This window comes from Bombus terrestris, chromosome 10 (assembly GCF_910591885.1).
Source record: "Bombus terrestris chromosome 10, iyBomTerr1.2, whole genome shotgun sequence".
NCBI lineage: Eukaryota > Metazoa > Arthropoda > Insecta > Hymenoptera > Apidae > Bombus > Bombus terrestris.
Window position 1 is genome coordinate 6,349,762 of NC_063278.1, and position 14,855 is coordinate 6,364,616.

At 44.5% G+C, this 14,855-nt stretch overlaps 1 protein-coding gene across 2 annotated transcripts in view; it reads right to left on the reverse strand.

Moving 5' to 3' along the window:
* Nucleotides 1-14,855, reverse strand: part of LOC100651046 — a 41,058-nt gene that overhangs the window by 8,932 nt on the left and 17,271 nt on the right. For both annotated transcript variants that reach the window (XM_048409251.1, XM_048409252.1), the window contains exons 2-4: nt 3,691-3,868; nt 2,178-2,273; nt 417-828 (exon numbers count right to left, since the gene is read on the reverse strand). In XM_048409251.1, coding sequence (XP_048265208.1) covers nt 417-828; nt 2,178-2,273; nt 3,691-3,868 — 686 coding nt within the window. The remainder of the gene's footprint in view (nt 1-416; nt 829-2,177; nt 2,274-3,690; nt 3,869-14,855) is intronic.

Consider the following 14,855-nt stretch of genomic DNA (forward strand, 5'->3'; position numbering starts at 1 on the left):
AACCACGCTAATTGATTTGGCGCCCGTGTGGTAATGATTGCGCGAAGAATTCATTTCTTACGAAAGTTATTTCCTACGCAACGCGTACGAATAGATTCAGAGCTTGAAAATAGCAGAGAAATTTATATTGTACGAACACGAGTCTTCTGTGTCCCCGTTTTTACGCTATGTAGACTTTCTTGTTTGGCCGATCGAATCGGGCAGTTCCAATCGACCGACCTACGTTTATCTCTGATTGATTTACAGTTATCTTGTCAAACGTTCTAGACAAATGGCAAACCGGTACTTAATCATGCCATTTCTGAAGTAGAAGAAAGCAAGGGATTGCTGAATTTATCGTAGCTTCGTTGGAAAATTTAAAACAAACTAATATATATTAATTACATATATATACTATAGCGACTAAAGGAACTCACCGAAATCACGTTTCTTCGGAGACCATCTCTATCCCGTTGAACTTGGCCAATCGTCGAGGGTTGTCCTCTGTAGACTCGTTGCTGCCTATCGCTCTCTACTTCCGACGCTGGCTCGTACTCGTCCTCGTGATAGTTCCTGGCCTGTTGCCTCTGTCGAATCTGCTTTTCGGTGATTTGGGGTACGGGAGACGGCGTTGTCGTGATAGGAATCGGTTGTCTCTGAACGGGACGCTGTTGCTGTTCACGTCTGTGTTGTTGCTGCTGTTCTCGGATCTGTTGCTGTTCTCGGATCTGCTGCTGTTCTCGGATCTGCTGCTGTTCTCGGATCTGTTGCTGTTCTCGGATTTGCTGTTGTTCTCGGATTTGCTGCTGCGGCCGTTGTTGCTCCTGAAGGGTCTCGATCTTTGCCGATCTGCGCGATTCAAGAGAAACGATTGCGTCACGGTTAATTGACGGCCTTTAACGATCATTGCGGCTGTTGGGTTGGGTGGGTTTTTCTCGACCTCTGAGATTTCGCAAAGTTCCGTGTCGAACACGGCGCGCCGGAGAAAATATAACCAAGTTGACCGTGTTAGCTTAAAAGAAAATTTATTGTGATAAAAGAACGGCGCGTTGCGCTCGTAACCGGACCAATCCGAGTGGATCGATTCGTCGATCGAAACGGATCGATTGTAGCGTCTCATCGGCCGGGCGTGCCGATCGAACCAGTTTCGATACCAAAACACGTTGCCAGGAATGGCAAGGACGTTGATCAGACACGGCGAGACGAAAAGAAGTAGGGCACAGGTTGGGAAATCGTTTCTTTCCCCGATTACTCGTGCACAATACGTTAATGAGCGACCGGCGACCGTTTGTTGCCTAACTTCTGCTCGCACAAGGGAAGTCGTACCCGGTTCCGAGGAGTAGTGCTCTCCGCGAGAAACAACCGGAGAGAGTGGGAGTTCATTGTAGGCTAGCGCTTGGTTATACAACAAATTCACTGGGTTTCCGCTTAATCCTTTCGGCAACGAGTTTCAATGGACGGGAGAATTAACGCGTAGCCGTTTTGACGGTTCTTTTGATCGAGATCCAAAGAATTCTAGAAGAATAAAGTAGCGTAGTATTGTAAAAGTGGAGGGAAAGCAGAGATAATAGGAAGTCTCATATGTGGCAACCGGTCTGACAAAGCATGGCAAACCTGAATTCTAATTTTAGCGGTAAATAAGCAGGCAGAGGAAATCATAATCGGATTAATCGCGATCGATCGACGTTTATCGTTCGATTCTTGACGTCATTGCTTCTATTTTCTCAAGGTACTGTTTTCTCGCATGCAGTCAGATCGTTGATCAAATCGTAATTCCGCAACAGTTTCGACAACTGGAAAAATACGACCGGATCGTTCCGACGATACGTTTCTGTCTCGATCGCTACGCCCTTCCCATTTCGTTTCCTCGTCCTTCGAACTCTCACTCCGTGCGGCTTTTCCTCTTTCCACATCAACGGCGAACACGAGTGAAGCTCTTTGGCAATCGCCGTCAAAGCTGAATCGTTACGCAATCGACGGACATCCGGTATTATAGATTGATCGAGAGAGGATTTTGTTCTCCAAAGACCGTTCAAACAGATCGGCCTGGTCGCAGCTTGTTCTTGACTAATCGTTCACATCGAGTAGCAAAGGGAATAGCAAAGACAACGAAACAGTCGAAAACTGATAAATAAATTGATATGGTGACCCACGTGTGTAATAGTTACAAGCGACACGTAATAGCGTTGAAAGCTCACCTTTCCAATAACGGATCTTCTTCGGCTTCCTTACTGGGAGATCCGCCTTCGGGGCAGCCTACGTTACGTGGCCAATCGCATGTCTGCAACTCGTGACTGCAGAAAAGAAAGCAACACAAGTTTCTTCAATATCGATCGTTGCGGTTCGTTAACCGTTTGATGAACATCGTTTTGGCAAACAATAGCAGGGTTTTATTGCATGAAACATTTTTCAAAAATTTTCTTTTTGTGGAAATATTCGAGGGTCGTTTTACGATTTAGGTTTCAGGTAAGTTAATCACTATTCCCACTGGGACGTGACATTTGTATGGAGCTCGGCTTACTTTAACTTAAACAAGTATTATGACGCAGGTTATACCTTTTTAGGGTTCAAGCAGGTTACGTTCTATTCTTAATTTTTAGTCACATAAATTACCATTATCCTTAATGGTACAAGTAGAAGTTCTAGTAATCCGTGTTTACATTTGAAAAATAAAATCTAAATGTGAAAATAACGGTTACTTGAAAGATCGTATAGCCGATTGAAGAGAGGTCGTTCATCCGATGATTCACACGCAATCCCTACGGTAATTTATCAACTTTTGTACTATTCGCCCACTATAAAGCAACATTTGACGTACGACGTGATTTTTTAGATCAAACATGATGATTCGACCGAGAAACAAGTTTCTTCGATTACCGACTCTATATCGCGCGAACCATCTCGCGTAAACGGAATTCTTTTATTCGATATCAAGATGTTTGTTGAAAGTATATGAAACGCAGCCGCCAACAGGCGATTTTAAATGATCGAAATCTTAGTTCGAACAACAGAGTATAGCGCATTTGGTGTTATCGAAAATGTTTAATTCCACGAATAGTTCAGCTTGTCGGTGGACGTTCTGAGGCTTGAGAAGCATTCTGTTCAGGTCTGGAAACGGACAAGAAATAGAAATCTCCACGGAATCTCGTAATACACGAATCCTGGGAATACGGGAGAGTATATCCATTAGACTTGTCTATATCTGGACGACAATACCGCATTTCGCTTTTGATCCGACTCCTCGTATTATTCGCTCGAGTTTCAATTTACCGCGCTACCAATTTCTACCCGTATTAGTTGATCGTGTACGAGAATCGTTTCCACGTTTTTGCTCGCAATCCGTTTGTTCACCCGTTTGCACGTGTCCTCACGATCAATTATCAGCTGATTCGAAGAAACGTTCCGCGACTGTATTTTACGATGAGAAAATATGTTGGCTCGACAGTAGGACAAAAATTATATATTATAAGCCTTCTAATCATATGAATTACAGTTAAGTTTACTTAATTAAGATAAAAACTGGGATTATATATTCTATTGTGAAAACAATATAATTAATTTAATTAATAATAATAATTGAACGTAAAATCATTATAGTAGTCTCTTGCTAGAACAACTAAAGATAAAATTAATAAAATTGCTGTAATTAAATAAGTTTTTTTTTTTTGTGAAGTTCGATGCATTAGGATAACTTTCGAGGATTATACTTGCCTGTACATTAATCCTCCTGTGCAGGATTCGAGCAATGCACCGCCAAACACGCAAACATAGTATTGCGTACAGTCACGCGGATGAGGGTAATATCCAAATTCCTCGGGACACTCGAATTCCAATACCGCTTCGTTTCTACTCGCTCTGGCGCTTCTAGGAATGGGGTTTCGTTGACATTCTGAAAGCAGAATAGGATACGATTAAGTTGAAACACGTTCGATATCCGCCTCCGCAGCAGAAGTGGTTTAACGAAAAAATTCAGAACGATAAAAGATACTGTCCACGGGGATCCGATACAGTTTGAATTATAGTAGTGTAGGTTCTCGTATCTCGATGTGGATCGGTTGAGGTATTGGAACGTGAGCGGTAGACGAGATGGTGGATTGCGTAACGCGGATTGTAAGTAACCGGATTTTTTGGTCGACCTTGCGCGTACGCACATTCGAGAAATTCGAGCAATCAATGTTCGCAGATTCGGATGCACCGCAACAACGACTCGATAAGGGAAAGGGGCAATTGAAATCGAAGAGTCGGCGCCAAATTTTTCGTAATCGATACGATGTAGTCGCCATGGTGCGAATTTGCGAACGATATTTCATCAGAAGTACAAGGGAGACACGAAGCGAGCGAGATGCGTTGCGTTTGGCAGCGGTTGCGGTGCCACTTTGTTACCAGCTAAATAACATGCTATCGTTGAAAATAGTTTCTACGTTCTACCATTGTTTCGCCTGCTGGCGGATTCGATTATCCCACTAAAGCTTTCTGGCACAACTTCATCGTGAGACCGCGCCACCGCTGGAAAGACGAATTGATTTGTTAGAAACGTGACTTACGCCATTCCTTGTTGTACTTTCGTCGTGAGAATACGTGCCTGTACAGTAACGCCTAGGCCGGCTGGTTGTATGTAAATCCTTTTTCACGTCGTTACCATTTCTATAACGGTGTTACCGGAGTTGCGACTAAACTGTCAAAATCTATGAGCCAATGCTTCCGTTGGAAGTCCTTGTTCACCACTTAAGACAGGGTAGCACGAGCGCGTCAAGTTTGACAAAAGTTAGGAAAAACGAGAAAATGGTAAATACATAGGAACGAAGCGAACTATACGAGTCGAAAGTTGGCGTTCGCTCCTATTTTCCAACTTTTCCCCAATTGCCGATCGAAAGCGATAGCAACCACGTGCATCGAAAGCATTTCTGGGTCAACGTTTTTGCGCTCAGCGGAGCTACGAGGCGCGGTGAAACCGTGGAACGCCGAACTCCCGGTGTGTTTCTTTGCCTTCCCATGTGCGGCGAAGGAATAACAGAGCGATTACATAATTGTCATTAGGCTGTGCGCATCTGACGCGCGGGATACCGGTAATGAATTTTTGTTGATGCGAAGGACGAGAAGAGACAGCCGTTACCGGTAGAATTAAGCAACTGTAATTAGAGACGCGGGTTGTATCGGAGCCGCTGCGAAGGTAAGCCTCGCGTAATAACTCGTAGACGCGATCGATCACCGAGAACGCGTTTAATTAGATCAAGACCGGTTTATCGAGGCAGCGGTCGGAAATTCAATTCTTTCGCAAGTTTAACACGCCCTTATTGTTCAACGAGACGGAGAACATTTTTCTATACGATAACACCGACGAACAAAAAGTATGAAAAACGAGAATCGTTTGGCCAACCTTCGCCTTCCAGTTTCGCGGCGTTCCATCCAAATGCTTTCAGTTTTGCAAGTAAAATATGAAGTCATGCGGCAAGGGTTCGACGTACGTTAGAAATTTTCTTCGTTCGACAGTGTAAAAACGAACGGCCTGGTTTGTAACCGCGAGGGTACTTTCTATTAGCGACCTAACGTGGTTCGTAACGGTCGCTGTTCGTAACACGCGTGGACACATCACGAACACCAGTCGTTAATTGAAATTACACGGAATTGTGGAAACTGGTGCGCCGCGAAGCGCGATTAACGTGGCAGCCCTTGGCAAACAAACAAGAAAATATGATTATAGATGCAATCGTCCCCACCCAAGCGACTTTTACTTTTATACCTTGTTAATAGACCGACCTCGCTAAATCGCGGCACACATGAATCACACTTTCGTTTCGTAATACGAAAAGCGTAAATCCTATTAAACCACTCTACCATCTATGATCATCGTGGTCAATTACCATCGCGTGGTCATCGCGAACAAATTATCTGCTGGAATTGTTTATCGAATGTGGCGACGATCATGAGGGCAACGTGCCTCCTCGTAGATGTACCTCGAGCAAGGAGACGCAGCTTGGCGCTCTTCCCGGTGTCATTGAAAGTATCGACTAGCCGCGACGAAGGTCACCAGGAAAAATCGAAATGGAGGAAAGTGAGCTCTGTGGACTGCGTGACGGGATCGACCTTGAAGAGAATATAGTTCAGAAGGTACAACAAAACGAGCATTCGGACGAATATCCTGGTACCGTTTTTTCGACCTTCCGGTAGGCCGACGTCGACCTTGCCGCAATGGTAAGGCAGCTAATACTCAAATATTTGTCGATCCTTTCGATCACGAATTCTCCTTTTGGAACACGATCGGTTTGCGACTTTCCTTTTCGGAGGAATGATATACGATACCGATAACCCATTTCGTCGTTGTTGAAAGGAATGCGACGTTGCAGTACTTACTGCGGTACCACATCGAGTCGCAATTCAATTTCCTCCGCAGCGGCGCGATCTTTTCTCCTGGCGTGAAATCGATTTCGCGTGAGGAATCCTCTTTCCTTAAGAGGGATAATAAGATTTCTTACGGATCTCGTACGATTCTGACATTTGCCCGGCATTCGTGTAAAATGTAATGCGATCGAGCGTCAGGGCCGATGACGAGAGGTGTTTCAGACGTTCTAGAAAGGCGAATAATATACTGATCCCGTGAATGTTCGCGCACTTTGGCCGCGATGGAGTAAATGTCAAATGAAACGCGGTCCCACCTTCGACGCGCGTTCCAATTTTTCGTCGCTCGTGTACGCGTACATTCTCTGACCGTGCTCCTTGGCATTCTTTTAGTCGTTTGACCTTCCTTGTTAATATGTCTCCGTGTATTTTATTTTTCCAATCAACGCGCGCTACTTGCAATCGTTCGATCGACGTGTTAAGGAGCCTTTGCGGATTCGTAGGAGGGCGCGTGCTCGGCCAGACATTCCTCTCGTTAAAATCTTGATAATGGAGAATAAACGGGGGAGTGGCGGTCGTGCGCGGCTCATTGTGACGGAAAAATTACAAAACTCGTTGAACGGCCGAGCCGGGTTTCGCAAGAGCTGCGGTTTTCGGCGGGTTCTTTTTGTGAGAGAGATACTCGCTGAATTTTCACATGACATCAACCGGGGGTGGGTGGCAAAGAGAGGCGGGAGATCGTGGATGTAAAGTTACACCATTCAGCCTTATTGAATGTTGCAGAAATGTGAGAACTGTATTACCAGACAGACAACGTGGTCTCATTATCGCTCACAATAAAGCCATCCTACAGGAACGCCTTCTTCCATGTATAGCTGAGAAATGATTACGTTACGCTGATTATCGTAACGCGCGTTTTAACGAGCGCACTTTACACCGGGAGCTACCGGATTTTTGATTTTAAATCGTTAACGATTTCGGAGTAATTGGAAAAACCGTGAAGGTGTAATTTAACTATCTCGTGTTCGAGTTTGGAATTCTCATATTTCAAAGCGTATGAAGCAGGACCAATCGCATCGGAGACACCAATTTGTTCGACACGAATGTAAGTATGGGATAAGTCGATCGGCAAAGGTATCATCAATACCATGGAATCTCGAACATATAATTAACAAATTATCGTCGGCAACTTGGTACGCGTGGGTTTCCGTGCATTTAGTACCAGCGGTTAGTAATTTGTCTAATCACAGTCTTGTCGGTCGTTCAAACATAATTTGGAAACGATAAAATCATTGTCCGTGCAAAACCAATAGTAGCAGCGAGTTAAGTGACGCCTAAACATGTCGTAAAACTAGCAATTTCAGGGGTTTTGCGGAACGTATCTAGCCTTTGGCAGCAGAGGCGATAATAGTCGAAATTTAAGAAACATATTGCTTCTCGGTATCGATATTACCGTAAATTCGTCCCTCTAATGATCTACGGCCATGTAAGGTGCCTATTTACCACCTATAACGAACTCGTCAGTCCATAAATTACGTAATTACGGCCTGTTAGAACGGCTAATTAGAATTTTTACACGCTGAGAATAAAGCTGGCTAAGTATGTAACGAAAACAGCGCGTTACAGACCTCTCTAATCGACTACGAGGTAAATATTGTAACGACAACCTAATAACATCTTCCACCTTGCAAAGAGCTTGGTACCTAAACACCGTACGTTCCTGGGATCGCAGGATCACGCAACAGTTGGTCCGTGCAAAACGAAACGAACAACTCCTTCGAAATATGAAAACCAAGAGGACGATTTTCATCGCCACAACGCCATCGTAAACTTCTGTTGCCTCGTAAATTACACGGTTTACGATTGTGTTTTTAACGAGATACGGATCTCTCGAGATAAACGTGCATGTAAAAAGGGCTTCGTTCGGAAAGGCTAACGTTGAGGTTTGCGATGGTCGAGAACCGCGAAACGGGAAGCGATTTTCAGTATCGATCGGTGGAGCGATTCGCGTCCATAGTTGCAAAGCAACGAGAGTCGCCGGGGCACTCTGTAAATCATAGGACTATGGTTTTCTAAGGCGTTACAAGTGGAAGTTTGCAGCGAAAGACGCGGGGCAAGGAAGGAACGACTTACGAAGCTAAGAGAAGTGAAAGTCATACGAATGGCAACGAGAGGGAGAAAAAGAACGCGGGAAGGAGGCAGGCCGAGAAAGAAGAGCGAGCGAGAGAAGTCATGATAAAAGAGTTAGCGAGTGAATGAGTGAAAGTGAGTTGGAATACCGAAGCGGGGCTTTAAAACTGGAACACGGCTTGCATAATATCGGACAGTTTAAACAGTTTAAGGCGCGTGCATGTCCGCGGTTACCGCGTGTCCACCTTGCCACTTTGCTAAACATATTGCACGGAAATTTGCTTAGAATTTCAAGCCGGACGTCTATTTTCAACGTTCATTCCCATTAATTCTGAGAAGAGATCAAGATACTTCCGCGGTACCCATGGTCCGCCACTTGCAATTTCAATACGATTACGCAATCGAATACCATATAGCACATCGATAGCCTGTCCTTTCTTCGTTGCAGCTAATTCCATATGTAAGACTCGCTTGTTAATGCATTGTACTCTCGAGTTTTCCCATGATTAATAAAGGTCCATACAGTTGCGGCAAATTAAATACCTTCGTTCGCGATTGCATGCAACGCGAAGCAGCAATTACACCGTTCTAGACTGTACAAACCCGAATCACGTTTGCGCGAGCCCGGGAATGTAGCAACGTAATATCATAAACATACTCCAGTTGCATTCGGTTCCCGCCAAATAAACCCGCGGTCGCAGAATTACGGAATTCCATCTTGTTGGTACGATAAATTCAGATCTCAAACTTTTCGATTTTCAATTTTACAAATCGTGCAACGGCAACGAATTATCGAGACGGTTTCTGTATTGAATAACACGGTCGATAGGTGACTCGGAACTTTTCCTCGTGACTTAGGCTTTCCTGTGTTCCTCTCCAACGATCCGGCACACAATCTCGGAATAATTTGATTACTCCCTAGCGATCGGAAAGGATTGCTTGATGATCGAATCAGCTGCGCGCACAATTACCGTCGAGTCACGCGTCCAATTACGCAAAGGAAAAGTGTATAATTATTATAGATCGAGAATGCGCAATCCCTAGTTTTTTGCAAGAACACACCAAAGGCAACGAATCTTGTCTTTGCTTCCCATTTATGGAATTCTCTTGTTTTGGAAGGGTGAACGTAAACTTTGAAACTGATTCCATCAGTCTCTTGGGTGGAGTTGATGATGAAATTTATAGAAATTGAAATATTTTGTGATCGTGTCGAAATTGAAAGACTCTGACAGAAGCGAAAGAAGCGAACTATCAGTTGCGATTGGGAAACCATAATTCCCGTATTAAGCTCGATCGTAAATCAAGGTAGGAAGAAATGTTGTCATTAACAAATGACATCGCTTATAAATTAGACGTAATTAACAAACTCGAGCACACGTTACTACCGATTTCTACGCGGAAGCGTAGCAGTTTGCATCAATTTCGTGATACAATTCCGAAGCCTGCTTACTCTATCTAACCGCTGTTAGTGGTCCCACCGATCAACGCCAAACTGAGCGGATTTCTCTTTCCGATATAGTTTCCTCGCGGCACGAACACCCAGATTGTCCGTGCACCGGAGCGGAGTTTCGCAATCTTGATCGTTGTGTGCGCCAGCAAAAAGAGGAATTTGTGAATCGAGCAAACAGCGTGGAAAACACGGGCCTATCGCGTCGGCGAGTCATTCCAAATCAGAGAACACGAGTAAGTACGATTCACGTCGTGATTTGCTTCGAGTTTCATTGCCAGCCGCGACTGCCGCATAACGGATGGGCGCACTGTTAATTTCGATGTTTTTCGCATCTGGCATGGAATCAGAACGTTGGATTTCGTGCGATCGAACCGTTTTGCCGAGTATATCACGAAAAACGAGGAATTTCAAGCATCGCCTTTCTGTCGTTCTTGTAAATCTCGAGAATTTATATGATTCGTTGAATAGACTTCCGACTTCAACTGAGAGAAAGACAGAGAGGGAGAGAGAGAGAGAGAGAGAGAAAGATACGAGAGTCTGTAAATCAAAGCATTTCTCTCGATCGACGTACCGCGTACTTCGTTCGAACGGTAAAACGAGCATTGCGTTTGATTCGCAATAAATTAAAAGCAGAATCGTTTCCGCGTCGATTTCACGAATACCTGTGACGCCTACGGGCTGGGAAATCTAACGAATATATCTCTGCTCCGGGTAACGGTTTTTAGGTTTCATTGCGTGACTTTGGGAACCCATTCCCACTTTAAGTGGAGCATCGAATCGTAACCGCACCGCTTACCGTCACCCGTTACACCCTGCGTTTTATTCAATCCGATACAGTCTTGGAACACGATATGATTGGCGACCATAACGAAACGGCTCATACAGCGCGTCTAAAAAACGCGCATGCCATTTGTCTCGCGTTTCTCGTTAGGATTGAAGCCTTCTTCTCCTTTACGAATTACGTAGCCGTCCTTCGAGGACAGGCAGATCCGTTTATCTAGGAAGGATGAAAGATAAAAGCATGGAGCAATACATAGTAACGAAGTGGAAACAGCGGATTCGGTGAAACATCCGTCGACCTTTCTCATTATTAAACGACGGAGAACGACCTCGAAAGGAAGGGATAAGTGGAAAACTAGTAATCACAAAGATGTGCATCGTGCTGTGTCTCCGCGCATGGGCATCGTATATGGTAATAATCAGAAGATGCATAATGCTTTGCGCAATCGTCTATTAATCGAGCCATGTGTTCGGATTAGGCGAGAATTAATCTTTTCAACATTGGGAGGACGAGTGAAAGGTGGAAATGTTCCTCGACGATTAACGTCGACAAGTGTCGTGCAAGCAAGCGCGTACGAACCAGCAGAACGAAGACGCGCGCCAATAATTAGCAGTAATTGCGAGAGTATTATATTAGCGGTTCGCAATTAAATTCGTAATCCCAGCAGTACAATTGCAAGATGAAACGTGACGACCGAGAATAACTTGCGACCCAGTTTCTACATCACGTGGACCAATTACGTTCGCCGAGGAAAACTTTCTTGGGGAATTTCTCTCTCGAAAGCGATACAGTTTCGTGGCATTGTGCGGCCACCCGCTTTCGTAACACTTACGTTTTCATTTACGGACTGTGAATATTCGTTACAGCGACATTTCATCGCCGACAAATAGCTTTGTCGAGCTAACCATGTCGAGCTAGCACACGCTAAACTTTTCCTCTTTGATACGTTTCGTCTTTTTCTTTTTCATATTCATAAAGGAAACTTTTAAAGGATAATTCTATTAGGCAACTGATTAGCAAAAAAGCAAGAATCACGTGCCACTTGAGCGGCGACCGAACAGGTGTTAACAGATTCCGATACGCAAGTCGTATCGTGCAACGACAAAGACACGACCTCGATAGTTGTGCCATCGCGTCCATGGAAACTGTTTTCTAGTCAGATCGACGAGATTCCCTCTACTCCAGCCGTAAACCGAGTATCCTCGAGTGAAAGAGAATTTACAAGGCCGCAGGCTTCTTGGTCAAGTGAATCGGTGTTTCTAGACGCGCGTCTTAGTACGTGGATGCAATCGGGTAACGGTGCCTCGTCCACTGGACGACCTTAAAAGTGAAAAGACGCATCTGCCAAAAGAGGTGGCGATGAATACGAGGTCGTACTCGTATTCACGCATTTCCGCCTCTTTCCCTCCGATATTTCCCGCAGTAATTCCGTTTTACCTGCCGTACGGAATACGTAATATAAATAGCGTAATACAAATTTGATAGAACGAGACAAGCGCGCTTTCGTAACCAGCGGACGACTCGATAAAAATGCAGCCTCGACCATAATTTAGCGAGATCAGCCAAACGAAGTTAGAAGACTTCCGCTGTTCTTCCAATCAACGATATCGAACTCTCCATCGATCGACCGTTTAATCGTATATCTTTCAAAAGTCCTTTTTCACTCAGCCTGCATCGAAGCAACGCGATTAAATCATTCTTTTAACGTTAACGTTAGTATAGAACGTATCAACTGCTAACTTCGAATAGTTTATTTAACAAATATCGGTAGCAAAACCAGCGCGCGAAAGTAACGCTCGCATATAATAGCTAGTTGCTTTTAACGATCGATTTCCACCGGAATATACCTACGTATTAACGTTTGAGAAGAAATTGGCGAGCAATCGAGTCGAATTCCCACGTGCGAAGCGGCTAATTAGAACGTCGCGTTATCGAACGGTTGTTCGGATTAGAAGTTATTGACCGACGACGCAACAGCGCGAACGTGACTCACAGTGACGTACGCGACGCGATCGAAAGCATATTTTACGAAATAAAACTTACAATCACGGGATGCCGTGGGATAGGCTGCGCGTCATTCCCCTTACCCTTTTACCCGTGATTAATCGTCTGTTTAAGAGAAAGACCGCTGAGAGATCGCGTTTGTTCGCAGGGCTGCTTGCAACTTCACCGATATAGACGAATGCATAATGGTAACCAGTGAACGCCCCTCGCTCCAGTCTTCAATCCTGCGGATCACTTGGGAACACCTACTCACGATTCGCTGGATCCCTCGACGTTATTAAAGATACTCCGACCTCATCGGCATTCGTGCCTCGATCCCACGATCTTCTCTCCCCTTACGAATCTCTTTCTACTGAAGTAGCGACCAAGTGCCGGAAGACGAGGCCGTTGATGCTGCGTGGGCAGTGAATTCACCGAATATTCAAACAGGACCTTAACCTTCCGTTTAGACCGTTAGGTAGATGAGCGCGCGAATCGTCGTGAAAGTAAATTCGTGAAGTCATAGCACGAGGAAGAGGAAAGTAGGCGTGAAAGGAGATACGTGAGTGAGTTTTTTTAAAACATTCGTAAATTAAGTTGCTGGATAACAACTTGCATAAAGATACTCGTTGCGTTAGATGCGGAAGAAACCGCTATCGATCTGCGATCAGTGCAAGACGTCAGATAGGCAATTCGCGCATAATCAAAGAGTCCGTATGAAAGAAGCGTATAAGGCGCTGCCGTTTCTCGAGATGATAGCATTGTCGAAGCGGTAAGTAATCAGTAGGTGGTCGAAAGCACGAATCATCGATTGTTTAACCTTGCAATTCAGGTTATGCAAAAATCGTGCGAGACGGAGAACGTAGAAAGCGGTTACCTCGTTAAGCACGATTATTGCGTTCCGAACGAACACGTGATTAATTACTGTGCCACGAGATTGACATCGAACGTTCGACGAAGTGCATCGACGAAGACGATTCGGAGAGATTATCTTGTGACGCGAGAAGAGAGTACAAAGAAAATACGAAGACGAAAGGTTACGCAAATCAACTTCTGTCAAATATTAACATTCGAAGATAGGAACAAACCAGCGGATTAATCCTCGCGAGTCACGCTTCGAAAATTTATCGCGGTTATCGTTAAATAAGAAAATTTGTTGAAAAAAATTATTCCGTTATGATTTCGCGGATCCAATTCATAATTCCGATGCCATAGATTTGATCGCGTGAAATGCACACAGGCGTGGAAATGTACCGATCGGCCATGAAAGTTACGCAGTTGCAGAGGCGTGTGCGAACAACGTGTTTAACCTTTGCTATTTCGATTCGCGTACAGCCACGAGTTAGAAAGGTGCAACACGCGGGACACGGTGTTCGTTTCAAAATTTCCTGAGACCCATTCCCACCGTCTCCGTTCTAATTTTCATCTCGTGTCGTAAACAAAGCGAAACGCGCGCAGCCGCTTGGAATTTCCTTAGAAATTTGCATGAATTCGCGATTCCCTTTATCTCGCCGTTGTCTTTCGACCGATTCGTGGCGTCGTGAATCACGACACTAATATCGAAATCCGGGGCACGTAACGTCCATCGGAAAAGATGCTGAACGATGAATATCTCGCGCAAATCTTTAAGATAAATTACTCGTAAATTTGAAACGCTTGTTTCCATTGAAAATGACAAGCGAGGGGAAGAGAGGGATAGATGTCAAAATGTAGTTAATCTTGCCTTTCTACGCGTGACTCGAAACGATCACTTTGCGAAATTCTATGCTCTCGGTGGAACAAGAGAGCATAAGACTCGCGTGATGAAGCAAATGAAAAAGGAAGGTAGTGATCAGGCGCGATCTGCTGTGCCCGTAAGTACTTGTAGCTGTGATTTCAAGAAATCCGACGTTCGGTATATTCGAAGTATAAACTACTATTGTACGCAAAGTTTCAACATCGGTGTCGCGTTACCAAGTGTGTAAGTACACCGAAATACTTGATATCGACAAAGTAAAGTTTGGCTACCGAATTAATTTACGAGTGTTCGTCGGACCGTACCTACTTTCGGATATCTTACGTCATCGTTATTTAGACACATCTTTTACTATTCACGCTCATTTTTCTCAGCCTGTATCGGCGATATTTTAAACATGGAAGTTTCTCTTCGTTCCACAGGTCGACGGCTATAACCCAAATCGAAATACGAGTTTGCGA